Raw genomic sequence first — 14,022 nt, forward strand, 5'->3', positions numbered from 1 at the left:
GAAAAGAAGTAGGTTCAGTAAGACCCCTTTTTGGCCCCAAAATATAGCAGTTTTACAAAATTGTGAAAATGTAATCGTTAAGCTATTTGTTGGAAAGTTGAATGATTCTGATACATAAATATGGGCTGTTTTTGATAATACAATGCACATATATCTGGTATAAGCATCATTAAGTCATGCTAAATTACTGAAATCTTTACAATTTTAGCATTTTAGTTAAATTTTAGACGGTTTCCGTCTTAAATGAAAGTGGCCGCATTTGTTTTCATTCATAATATTGAAATGTAAGTTGTATTTGATGATAATACATAATATATATAAAGGTTGAGGATGAACACGGATGCGGCCACTTTCGTTTTTGACAAAAACCATCTGAAAAATGACGATTTTTGGCATATTTGATAGATTTTTCATATTTAAGCTTGAATAGGAGCGTTTTTAATGACTTAATCAGTTAAAATCTGTCACATAAACTAATTAATTCCACTAATCTTTCTTTAAATTTTATAAATGAGATACCAAAAGAAAGAAGAAGGATTGATCTTTCAAATTGTGATAATTTCATTATGACATAATTATTATGTAATTAGTTGCTATATTGTGATGTCCACACTTGAATGAATTTAGCGTCTTTGTTCTTCATAGAATCCCAAAATATTTTATAGATTCTTGTACAACACAGCTTGACCTCCAAAAAAATTTCTCAGATTTCAAAAAACATCAATAGAACAATTTTTATACCCAATTGAATTTAGTGGTCTCTTATGAATTGATGTTGCAAACTTCATTGAAGATTTATGAGAGAATGAAATGCAATAGGAAAAATCTGAGACACAGTTTTGGAGGTCAAACTGTGTTGTGCAAGAATCTATAAAATATTTTGGGATGCTTTGAATAACAAAGAAGCTAAATTCATTCAAGTATGGACATCACAATATGGCAACTTATTACATAACAATTAATTATGTAATAATTATGTCATAATGAAATTATCACAATTTGAAAGATTAATCCTTCTTCTTTCTTTTGGTATCTCATTTATAAAATTTAAAGAACTTAAGTTAGAGAACGAAAACTAAAAATTTTGCAATTTTTCAATTTATAAAGGGGCATAACTCTAGAGCAGTTAAAGTGACGCCACCAAAATTCAAACTTGATCTGTGTTTTGTTGTGATAAGCATTGTGTTAAACTAAAAATTTTGTATTTTTTTCATATATAAAGGGGCATAACCCAGAACGGTTAGAGTGACGCTACCAAAATTCAAGCTTGATCTGTATTATGTGGTAATAAGCATTGTGTATAAGTTTCATAACATTTGGTTGAGGCAAACATATGTTAGAGAACAGAAACTAAAAATTTTGCAATTTTTCCATAAATAAAGGGGCATAACTCTAAAACGGTGAAAGTCACTCTACCAAAATTCAAACTTGATCTGTGTTTTGTGGTAATAAGCATTGTGTATAGGTTTCATAACATTTGATTGAGGCAAACTCAAGTTGGAGAACGGAAACCAGTTTTGGTACGTATGTACAGACGGACAAGGGTAAAACTTAATGCCCCCTCCCCTACGGCGGGGGCATAAAATTAAACTCCAACCAGTCGGTCTCAACAAGCTACCTTTAAATGAAGCTTTCCTGTAAAACAGGACTGGACTCTACCCATGTTTCCATTATCAATCAATGAAGCTTACCTGTAAAGCAGGACTTGACTTTATCCAGTGTCTAAGCTTACCTGTAAGACAGGACTGGACCCTATCCAGTGTCTAAGCTTACCTGTAAAGCAGGATGGGACCCTATCCAGTGTCTAAGCTTAGCTGTAAAGCAGGACTGGACCCTATCAAGTGGCTAAGCTTACCTGTAAAGCAGGACTGGACCCTATCCAGTGTCTAAGCTTACCTGTAAAGCAGGACTGGATCCTATCCAGTGTCTAAGCTTACCTGTAAAGCAGGACTAGACTTTATCCAGTGTCTAAGCTTACCTGTAAAGCAGGACTGGACCCTATCCAGTGTCTAAGCTTACCTGTAAAGCAGGACTAGACTTTATCCAGTGTCTAAGCTTACCTGTAAAGCAGGACTGGACCCTATCCAGTGTCTAAGCTTACCTGTAAAGCAGGACTGGACCCTATCCAGTGTCTAAGCTTACCTGTAAAGCAGGACTGGACTCAATCCAGTGTCTAAGCTTACCTGTAAAGCAGGACTAGACTTTATCCAGAGTCTAAGCTTACCTGTAAAGCAGGACTGGACCCTATCCAGTGTCTAAACTTACCTGTAAAGCAGGACTAGACTTTATCCAGTGTCTAAGCTTACCTGTAAAGCAGGACTAGACTCAATCCAGTGTTTCAGCTTACCTGTAAGACAGGACTGGACTCTATCCAGTGTCTAAGCTTACCTGTAAAGCAGGACTATACTTTATCCAGTGTCTAAGCTTACATGTAAAGCAGGACTGGACTCAATCCAGTGTCTAATCTTACCTGTTAGACAGAACGGGACTCAATCCAGTGTCTAAGCTTATATGTAAGACAGGACTGGACTCTATCCTGTGTCTAAGCTTACCTGTAAAGCAGGACTGGACTCTATCCAGTGTCTGTCTCCATTAGGTTCATCTTCTTGTAAAGGGTGTAGTGGTATCTCTTTCCATGTCTGAAGTAATTCATCACTATCACCAAACAGAGTGTTAGAGAATATTCTATCTGTAACCTCAATACCACCATCCAAAAACAATGCCCCTGTAACACAATAAAAAATTTGTGTGTACATTTTAACTAGAGTTAATGCTTCATTCTGATTCTAAACAAAAAAAATAACTAAAGATCATGGCTTCTTTATTAAATCAAGGTCAAAATAATCCATGATTTACCATCCATGACTATAGAAGCAACTATTTAAAGACGACAGTTCTACATACCCATTAATGCTTCAAAACAATTTGCCATAGCATGTTTGAGATCTGATTCGTGACACAGGTCAGGTCCATGAGCATATAACATGTACTCATCCAAGTGTAGATTCTGTAAAAAATAATCAAACAAAAGATTGGACACTTTTTAAACACATGTCTGATCCATTGACACACAACATGCATACTTCATTTGAAATCATGCCAATAAATGTAATCCATAACTAAAAACAGCATGAAAAAATATACTGCGACACTTTCACTATGTTCCAGAAGTTGTTTTTTGGCTGATAATACTCAAATAATAACCAATGCAAATTAACTACTTATGAATAAAAAATTTCATGTTACAAGTAGCATGTTTATACTAAAACAAAAGCTGAATGACTGAAAGCTACATAATGTCAAAGAAAATAAGTTCATCACAAAATTTGACATATATACTCAAGAAGTATGTGATGTTAATGTTATTTAAATTTTTTTGCTTTATACAAACATTGCAGTCTGAATCAGATTGTGACATGTATAAAGCTCACTAGGTAACTTTCTGCAGGGACACCCAGTTTATTGTTATAACTGACTGTTGCTAGGAGTGCACCTGTTTGTAGTATTTTAATTTGCATTCAGGATCAAATAGAGTATAAATACTTGTTAAGGTAGCACTACAGTCAAAATTTTCTGATTCCAATCAACAGTCTTTAAAGATTAATTTCTTCAAAACTACTCAATGGATTTTTAAAATCTTTAACTCATTTTAAAGCTGAAATATAACTCTTTCTTAATCTATATATAATTTTTTTTTTAGTTTGAATAATTTCAAAATATAGCACATTAATTGCCCAAAACATGGTCTTCCAACTTGGATGAAAATGGCACATTCATGTCAAATGGTAATAAAAATTTGTTTTCATCCCTTAAATCAACCATATACAATCAACAAAACCGTGTCTTAGATTTTTGATATATGCCTCCAGTAAGAAGATATATTGATTTAACTGCTGGGTTCCAAACCTCATTTTACCTTTCATCTTTGAAGACCTATAAATTCATTTAGAAACAAATTATCCAAAAACTGGGACACAGTATGGTAGAAAATACACCCTTTAATCATATATATCAAAGTCAGGCCAAAGGGGGTAATCATTAAGTTTCTATTTTCATTTTTTCCTTACAATTCTCATGAAAAATTGTTCTGAGAAATTACCTAAAAACTGAATTTCCCCCTTAGAACCCCTATAAAGACAATATATATACACAAATTCCACTGGGAACACCCCAGGAGTGTTCTGATACCATTACTATATCAATAGAACCACACACTTTGTGTCTTTGATGCTCTAATGCTGTAAATTTTGCATTATATGTGAACTGTCCAACACTAACTTGGCATTTGGCGGGAGTTTGACGTCACAGATTTGACCAACATCCTTGATGTAGTAATTAAATATAGACAGAGCTCCGCCTCTTTCCAGACAGTCTAAGATAACATGACTGACCAGCTGCATATGATCAATGTTTAACATCATTATTCTCTATATATAAAGAATAACTTTTATTTGAATTCAAAAAAGGAAATAAACTGTCTGAAATAAGCTAGAACATTAAAAGTGTGGATAAAAAAACATGTTCATAAAAAGATCAAGAGTTAGACCACACTTTTTGATTCTTCAAAATCCACTTTCCCACATGTTTTTTTTAAATTACACATCAACTGAAAATGAGTTAAAATGCATAAAACTGTATTAAACGAAGAAGACAAAAGAAAAGACATTTATACAGACAGTCAGAGGCATTCAAATATACTTTCCCACTCTTTTCCATAGTACCATATCAATTTTATTTCATTTTTTGTAGATTTTTTCCTTTTAGATTTTTTCTTTTTCTTTGTTCACTTCCATGTTATTTAAATTATTTTTGTTGCAAAACAATAAGATAAGACTACAATATTTATCTTGTGGTCAGGGATTAACAGCTGGACACTGGTATCAACAGATGATTGACATATTAGCCCCTCCCAAATGCCTATATATTTAGATTAATTACCATGTGCTTTTATTTACATAAGTTCATTATCAATTTACTCCCTGTTGTGATATGATAATGACTCTGGGATTTTTATAAACTGTGCAGAATAGTTCTTACTTCAAAGAAACTTTACCTAATATAACCTTATTATACTAACTTTTGCCAGTACTGCTAAGTGTTGATTCTGAACTAAAGCTGTCCTATAACTTGTCAGTCCACCTTCCTCCAACCATGGGAACATGAAGAAAAGGTGTACACTGTTGAAAAATAGATACATGTAGTAGTTTTTTTCTTACTTACTTACTCACTTACTTACAGAAATAATAGTTTCAATAATGTTACATACTGAAAATCGAAACAGAGCCTGTTGAAGTGAAAAAGACAAATGTCTTAAAAAAACTAAACATTATGTACAAATTTTGTAAAGATCTGTTCAAGCAATTTTCACAAGCTGTATTTGAACAGACAGACAAAGGATATATGGTATACTTATAGATTATCGTTGATCATCTCAACAAGATTGATTTTCTCGCTTGAGCTGGTACAGCGAAAGTGAGAAAAGCAATCGAGTTGAGATGACCAATGATAATCTGTTTATCGCTATTTTACCTATGACGACGTTGTCAATTTCATGTCAATTTCGTTAGCAACGCCACGTGGCCTCTTAAGTTTCTAGCGATAACTTTTCCATCTCAAGCGAGAAGCATGATATGAAAATTATCACAAAAAAAGATCAAAAGAAAAATGCACAAAATAGCGATAATATAATGTATCTGTTTTCACGGGCTATTTTTTTATTCTAAGTGTATATAACAGGTACTGTGGGTTCATTTTTCTTTAATTGAGGAAATATTTTATGTTGGTGGATAGTTGATTTTGTGGTTTTGTCAAGTTTGCATACAATCCTGTAGGAATTTTGTGGTTTTGTCAAGTTTGCATACAATCCTGTAGGAATTTTATGGTTTTGTCAAGTTTGCATACAATCCTGTAGGATTTGTCAAGTTTGCATACAATCCTGTAGGAATTTTGTACTTCCTAAAAATACTAAAATTTGTGATTCACATTTACCCACGATATCCTTGAATAATAATGAATCCACCATATTCAAGATACTTTAAATGGCATCATAGGCTTTACTGCAGATACAAATCAATGAAAAATATAAAATTCCATCAGATTTTGAATTCTGAGTATATATTACACCCTGAAATCTTACCTGCTGATAAATTCTACGACAGCATCTCCCAGGAACTCTAACCTTTCATTGTGAGGTATTTCTGATAACATTTCCTCTTTATTTCCCATTCTAGACATTATATTTATCAATATATTAATTCCTGAAATGTAAAAGACATCAATTTACTTGCTTGTTAGGGCTATTTCATTAATAAAAACAACATAATTACAGTTCCTATCTCTTTTGTCACAAAATATAATTTGACATTACACTAGTTTACCCCAGGGCTTCCAAAACGGTCATATATTCCGATCATTTGTATAATGTCCGGTAAAAGTCCGGCTGGTCAAAGCATGAAACGGTCATATACTTTTTAGTTTTCAAGGCTTTTTCGGTCATTTTTACATAATTCACGATCTTTTTGACCCAACCTTTTGCCTTTAACATCATCACATTTCCGGTCATAAATGTGATATGATGATTAATTACTATCAAAACAACACCTACTTCAATACTTTCTAATTTTAATCAAGGCTAATTAGTAGTTGGACAGCTGAAATCTACCTGTGACAGGTGATCTATATTCAGTACTTGACATCGTATAAATTGATCGGTTTATTCACAACTTTTTTCTTACTTTTCAGCGGTTTGTTTCTAATTGATTTAGTCCAAAAGATTAAAATTATTAGAAATTAGTTTATCAACATGATTTGATGAAAAATTTAAAAAGGATCTAAATGAAAAATTGTCAGAACTACGTCGTATGAACTAGAACATGTGTGCGCATGTACACAGGTGGGAAATTTAATTATGCATCCTACATTTCTTCAAAAATGCTAAAATTATCATTGATACATGTATCTAACGTTCATTTCAAGTATTTTGTTGAAGAAATAACGTGGAAAGAGCTTCTTCACTCAGTCGTGCTTTGTAAACGTACACGGATTTTACGTATCCGTTTATGGTCCATGTTTTACCATTGTCAAGTCAACATCCGGTTGACCTCTCCGGTTAGAACAATGTGAAACGAAAGTAAAGTTTTTGACAATGTCATTTTGCACAAATAAAAAGTCTAAGGCAGATATGAGCACGCTGATGTGCACACTTTGAATGATGAACTGCCAATTTAACAGTTACATCCGTACATCAAATTCATATCATATCAAAGTAAAGTTTAAAATCGTTTTTTTTAATGTAATGTCAATCATTGGAATGGCCATCTGATTACCATAATTGCCTTTTGTGACTAAGTCTTAAGGGATTTAAATCGGGATCAGATATGAAATGTCCGGCTGGCTCAAATATTTTTTGGAAGCCTTGGTTTACCCATCAAGTTATATGGGGCCTATATAAACAAATCAACCAATATTGTTAAGTGGTGAGTACTTATCTTTTGATGATAAGTATGAGTTTTGTATCCAATTGACACCTTCAATGACTGTGGTGTTCATTATTTTAGGCTTTTTTTTTTCAAATTCTTTACTTGATATCACAACAAAATCCAGGCCCGTTTTTGCTAAAGAAAATTAATTTTTTGAGTACTATTTCAAATTTGCACATCATTTTTAGTAATGCATAAGTTAAAGAAATAAAACTGATTTACAAAGATTTTTGACATTGTGATGTCACAGTAACTTCATAATTTGAACTTTTTCATGAAATTGAGACATATGCAGAATTTATGCAGTTTTTCATCTATATTTCCCAAATGGAAACATCTTGTGCAGCCAAGAAAAAACAAGAAAATTTTAGTGAAGCTTTACTATAGCCAATAACATTTTCACCATATATATTAAAGGTTGATTCTTGGGTGCATCAATTATTTTTCAATTAAAAAATATACTTAAATGTTGATAAAAACAACGAAAAATTAAGAAATTTTAAATATTATACATATATTGTCATTACTTGTTGACAAATTGTTTTGTTTTTATTTTCTGATCACCTTATACCTTTGGTTTTTTTTAAGGACATTTCGAAATCATGTATGGAAACTTTCAAATTTGTGCTAATATTTGGGTCAAATAAGGGCCTTATTGTCACTAAAAATCACCTGTTCATTGAATATTAGCTTGATTTCAAGTGCCATTAAAAAGTAGAAGTTTATAAAAATATCTAGGCCATTAGATTTTACTGATATTGAATTTTGTATTACTTTGAGTAAAGAAGCATAAGTATTCTAACACTTCATAATTAGCCATTTTTAGTCCAATATTTCCCGTGTGCTGACCTGTAAATAATATATTTATTACATTGAACCACTTTGCTCATTTAAATTTTTCTCAAATTATATGCACAATCATTGTGTCTTCATTTTGTTAAAGTGATTGAAGTATTTTACAGAACCTCTTTTCCGAGTATGTTGGAAATGTATTTTTCTGTCCCCATACTCTAACTGTCTCATCCCACAGTTAGATAACGAATTCCTTGCATGATCTGTATTGGTTCCATATTTCACTTTGTAAGATGTATGTGTTAGGGCAAGCTAAAAGTAAACATAAATTATAATATTTAATATGGCATTAGAAGTAGTATCTCATTAGAGTAAAACCAGTGGAAATGTAAAGGAGTGTGCATATACAGTATGGCTTTTGATTATTGTTGAAGACTATTTAAAAATAAACTGATTTTGTATGAATCAAAATGTTATGCAAGAAAAAGGCCAAATCACAACCAAATGTCTTCATTAAACAATAACAGAATTTTGCCTATTTGACAATGTTTTAACCTAAAAGTAAGCTGAGAAAGTAGCTGTACAAATATAAATAACTGGTAGGATAAAACTTAATTTTTGTTAGAATTCGGACATGCAACAGTTGAAAATGGAAAAGTTGTAAAAATATAATAAAATTGAGAATGGAAATGGGGAATGTGCCAAAGAGACAACAACCCGACCATAAAAAAAACCGCAACAGCAGAAGGTCACCAACAGGTCTTCAATGTAGCGAGAAATTCCCGCACCCGGAGGAGTCCTCCAGCTGGCCCCTAAAACACTTGTTTCAAACTTTTAAAGGAAATAATTCACAAATACCCTATGAAATTAAAATGAGTTTTTACAATGTTGTATTCATACCTGTAATAATCCTCTGTCTTGGAAGTTATACTGTATATCCTTTTCTAACTTTGTCAAAGCATTGTGAAATCTTAAATGATCTAGGAGTACCGGTATCAACATAGTGTGCTAGAAAAAAGTCAAATAGTTTTTAATAAAATATTCTGTTAAGACATTAATATTTTTGTTATAGTGAATTTTTTTTGGAAGTTATCACCTCAGATTGATTTCATCTGTCAGATAATCGGAATCTATTATATGTAAAACACATACATACAAAAAAGTCAAAATTTTGGCTCAGATATTACAAATTTTTATGTCTTTAATACATAAACTCTAAAAATTGTGTAATATCAGGTGAACATTAGATTTTATAAAAATACAATGGAAACCTTTGGCACAAATCTTAAAATTTTTACTCCCTAAGCTTATATGTATAAATTCAAATTTAATACCAACAAGAAAGATAGCTAACACAAGTCTCTAATAACTAACTACCTGGGTGATATCTGACTTTATCCCTGTACGAACAAATCCTTTAGCACTGATCTCTACTGTAACCTCTCTCTTCATTGTGCTGAAAATACATACAAATGTAAGGATTTCAACAGAAAATCAGCCATCAATTTCTTGATTTGCTTGAATCTATCTTTTGTCTTATATGAAACATTGTTGATTAGATAACATAATAAATTTCAGATTTATACTTCCATGACTGATGACATAAATTGTGCATCCAAACGCTAGCAATCTGGTCTAGACATTGTGCGACAGATTTAAAATGTATGATTAAGCTTTTTTTCTTTTTGCTGCATTTAATTGGAGATCACAGTTTTGATTTGAAGAATTGTGGGCATTTATTTGGCCACACTTGTATGCTTGTGTTGCCAGAAACCAAATTTGCACACATTCAATCTCTCCAACAAATCTTCATGTACATCACTGTTTGTCTGAAATATCCAGTTCATGATAATAAATTGCCAGAAAATTTTTGTTTGAAATCAGTAAATATTCTAAACAACCTGCTGTTAAAATTGACTTAGTAATCATCTTACTCCAAGAAAAAACATCAAAGCCATTTATACTCTTAATCGAACTCTATCTACATTTTTCACTACAACAGTCATATACTTTTAAAGATTTGATATTAAATTTTTTGTCAACAATTCCATATTTTTCCAGGTTCATAACTAACTTTTATGCCCATTTTACATAACTTACTTTTTCAATCTTAATTCATTTAGCTGATCTTCTTTCTGCTGTAGTTTTTGTTTGTCAGTAAACAAGATTTTGGGTTTGCTGTTTAGCAAATGTTTGAACTTGACAAACTGTTTCCACAATTTCTGATAACTGAAACAAAAGTAAGCAAATGTTATGAATGATAATATTAAATCTTTCAAAAAGGTTGCATCTGGAGTAGTACTGAACTATTATTGGAACATTTAATATGTGCATTTAATATGTGCATTTAATATGTGCATTTAATATGTGCATTTAATATGTGCATTTAATATGTGCATTTTTCAATGAGTTCAATGTAATATAGGAAACAGTAATTTCCTAGACCTACTCTACTTTAGGGATGTATAATGTTTTGGACTATATTGGTATATCATAGCTAAAACAAGAACTTTGAGTTTAAATTAGAATGCACCAATTATCTTTGATACTTTTTTTTTTATGGACTTTTACAATTTTACAAACTCTACATATAACAAGCCTTTTGGAAATTTTCAGTTGTTAAAATTAAAAAAAATTGACTATTTTAAATACTATGTGAAATCATTGGATCTTTAAATAAAACAAAGATAGCTATGTTGTTTTACTTTAAATGTGCATACTTAGGATCTCCTGCATAACTCAGCTGTGCAGGTCGGATACCAAAATGTATAATTAGTGGATAAACTGAACCATCATCCTCAAAATCCTCCCCGTGACTTCTATCTAACTGGTCTATACGTAATGAACACGGTTTCTGAAAATATTACAAATCTTGTTATAAAACCTATAGATAATGTGCAACTAAAGCATGATTTCTTGACCATCATGTGGTATTAAATCAATCTGATAGTTAAAAAAAAAAAAAAATGTCCATGTATGTCTATTGCAATTTCTTCTGTCAGTCAAAAAGTGTAATGTTAAATGCATTTATCAGAATAATACGGAAAACTAAAAACAGAAATTTCAAAATCTACTTTTGAATAAGTCTTTTGCACCATTTCAAAGTTCATAAAATTCCTTGAAAGTTTGACAATGTTATGAAGTCTGAAATTTTTTTAACCACAGACTGAACCTTAAAGTTGACAGCACTGAAGAAGGAAATTACAATATCTCTTGTCTTTTTCCCCCCACTTTCATTTCAGGGTTAAAATAAAATGTTTTTAAAATTGTTTTACAAAATAACTGTTCATTTCTTTAGATTACAGGAATTTCTAAGTTAGAAAGAACCAACCATTCCAGGGTATGTGACAACCATTCCTCTGACATCATCAACAATATTCTGCCAGTCATTGGCGTCATAGTCCTGGACTTGTTTCAGCATAGTTTCATCTACCATAGGCTTAGAGCTTCTTAACAGATAATTCAGTACTTCATTCATGGATAAAATTTCCTTCCCATTTTCTACAAAACAGAAGCAAAGAATTCAAGAACTGAATGTTGACAACATAAAAGTTATTAATGATTTTTAAAAAATCTACAGGTATACAATTTTTTGAACTTGGTTCATCTGAAAATATTTGGATGAATTAAAGCCAAAACAAAACTTTTTCATTTTGGTTCTTATAATTAATCAGTGAATTTTGTTACCTCAATGTTAAATGAATAGACTACAAGGACGGGAAAATTTTATGTTGACCACCACTATCAACAGGTTTTACAAGAGACAAGACAATACACAATAAATCACAACATGTATCTACCAGTGCAAATTTAAGTGGTTTTTTTAAATATTCAATTAGTGTCTATTTATGTCAAAGATTGGTGCTCGACTTGTGCTACTAATGTGATATACACTTAAAATTAACATCAAATATATCGCTCGCAAAATTTAGTTGGTTTACAGTAACTTGAACAGACATTGATGATCCCTTTGTTTTATGAGAAACTTTGTATTTATCTACATAATATATATATAGGCATCAATTAAAATCCATAAGCATGTCAACCTTCTACATGATATTTACCTGGTAAAGATCTAGCAAATCTTGGCATTAAGTGGAATCTATTACAATGTTACATGATATTTACCTGGTAAAGATCTAGCAAATCTTGGCATTAAGTGGTATCTATTACAATGTTCTGAGTCACCAGGACCTTTCCAATCAATATCCACTAACTCTAATATCTCCGTGAATAAAAACTTACAGAACAAATCCAAACTCCTCACAGTAAAATTCTGCAAAAATATATATTCATTGTAAAATTAAATGACTAACTTACATTTTTCTAAAATCTAATCTTAAAATATTCTTGAAAAAATTACATCTTTTGTTGAAGTATTTTAAAACAAAAATTTAACAAATTATACATTTTCAAACAACAATTTCTAGTAATGTATTATTAAACCACAATCCCTCCATGTTTTATTCTGTGTTTTAGGATGTGAAAATATGCATGGATGCAATTTGGGTACTCCTCTTAACAATCATGGATTGTTTGGAGGTCAGTTCAAACCATTTTTTTCTATGATTCAATATATGAAAAAACAACGCCTACAAAATGGAAGCTTTTGTCTAGATCATAAACGTAGGTGAAAAAACTGTCAAAATAGGTGCAATTTGGGTAGCCTCACGTTCAGTAAGCTCATGTTAAGTAGACAAATGAGAAGATTCTGCACATTTACTCATGTGAAACTGATTTAACTCCTTCACATTTATGCCTATACCAAGTCAGTCTACCGGTACCATGTGTTGTTTTTCTTTGTTCTTAGATGTTTTATTTTTGAGGAGTCTTTTGCTGGTGATTGATTTGGTCTGTTGAACTATTCATTTTTTTTTAATTCATGTTACCATTTTGTGTATTACATTGTACTTGTTTCATAAAGTGCAAAACAAAAATTATGTGGAAATAATTTATCTGAAATATACTGTAATTAAAAAGTTCTTGTAATTAACCAAACCTGTAATAATTCTTGTTCTACTATTTGTATTGAGTACTCTATGTTGAATCGAATTACTTTACATACAGGAATCTACAAATAAAACATAAATATCTTGATCTACATGTAGCTGGATCCTTTTTAATCAAATCTAGTAAATGTTGACACAGGAATATGTCTCTCGTTCATGTAACTTTGATAGTTTAACGCAAATGTTGAAATTTAAATAGCAATACTTTAACATGCAAATTATGATAAACATTCAAAGTCATTTACCATGACTGAAGGTCCAGGCCAAATACCCCCCTGGAAATGACAATTGGCAATGCTTTTAAAAGTGCATACCAAAAACCATTTACTTATCATATAAGTGGTTCCCTTGAAACTGACCTAACTTGAACATACAAGTTTTGTAAAAGTTTCAAAGGCAATGAACCATGACAGAGGGGACGAGTTCAAATAATCTCCACGGAAATGAAATGTGCCAATGCTTATACAGATACCAAATAATTATCATTGACCTACCACTGCCGTTTCCCTTAAACAAACAAAATCACAAACTAATACATTATGTCATCACAACCACCAAACAACAAGACTAAGTCTCCCTTTTTCTTATTACCTCATGGCAACACCAAAACTTGTTGTTTATTGTTAATGCAATCACGTCCCAAAAGCCTAAAGTATGTTTATACTGTACAAATATCAAACTAGTTTATCTGCACTACATCTTATGCCTGTACCAAATCTGGTAATTGTGACCATGCATTGTTT

At 31.6% G+C, this 14,022-nt stretch overlaps 1 protein-coding gene across 1 annotated transcript in view; it reads right to left on the reverse strand.

The window, feature by feature from the left end:
* LOC139510119 (ribonuclease 3-like) overlaps window positions 1–14,022 on the reverse strand; it is a 49,217-nt gene that overhangs the window by 7,363 nt on the left and 27,832 nt on the right. The window contains exons 11-22 of the mRNA XM_071296423.1: window positions 13,270–13,341; window positions 12,399–12,546; window positions 11,602–11,771; window positions 10,991–11,124; window positions 10,371–10,499; window positions 9,648–9,726; window positions 9,171–9,278; window positions 8,444–8,582; window positions 6,137–6,257; window positions 5,078–5,177; window positions 2,905–3,007; window positions 2,553–2,725 (exon numbers count right to left, since the gene is read on the reverse strand). Coding sequence (XP_071152524.1) covers window positions 2,553–2,725; window positions 2,905–3,007; window positions 5,078–5,177; window positions 6,137–6,257; window positions 8,444–8,582; window positions 9,171–9,278; window positions 9,648–9,726; window positions 10,371–10,499; window positions 10,991–11,124; window positions 11,602–11,771; window positions 12,399–12,546; window positions 13,270–13,341 — 1,476 coding nt within the window. The remainder of the gene's footprint in view (window positions 1–2,552; window positions 2,726–2,904; window positions 3,008–5,077; window positions 5,178–6,136; window positions 6,258–8,443; window positions 8,583–9,170; window positions 9,279–9,647; window positions 9,727–10,370; window positions 10,500–10,990; window positions 11,125–11,601; window positions 11,772–12,398; window positions 12,547–13,269; window positions 13,342–14,022) is intronic.

The sequence above is a fragment of the Mytilus edulis genome, chromosome 2, assembly GCF_963676685.1.
Source record: "Mytilus edulis chromosome 2, xbMytEdul2.2, whole genome shotgun sequence".
In the NCBI taxonomy this organism is placed as follows: domain Eukaryota; kingdom Metazoa; phylum Mollusca; class Bivalvia; order Mytilida; family Mytilidae; genus Mytilus; species Mytilus edulis.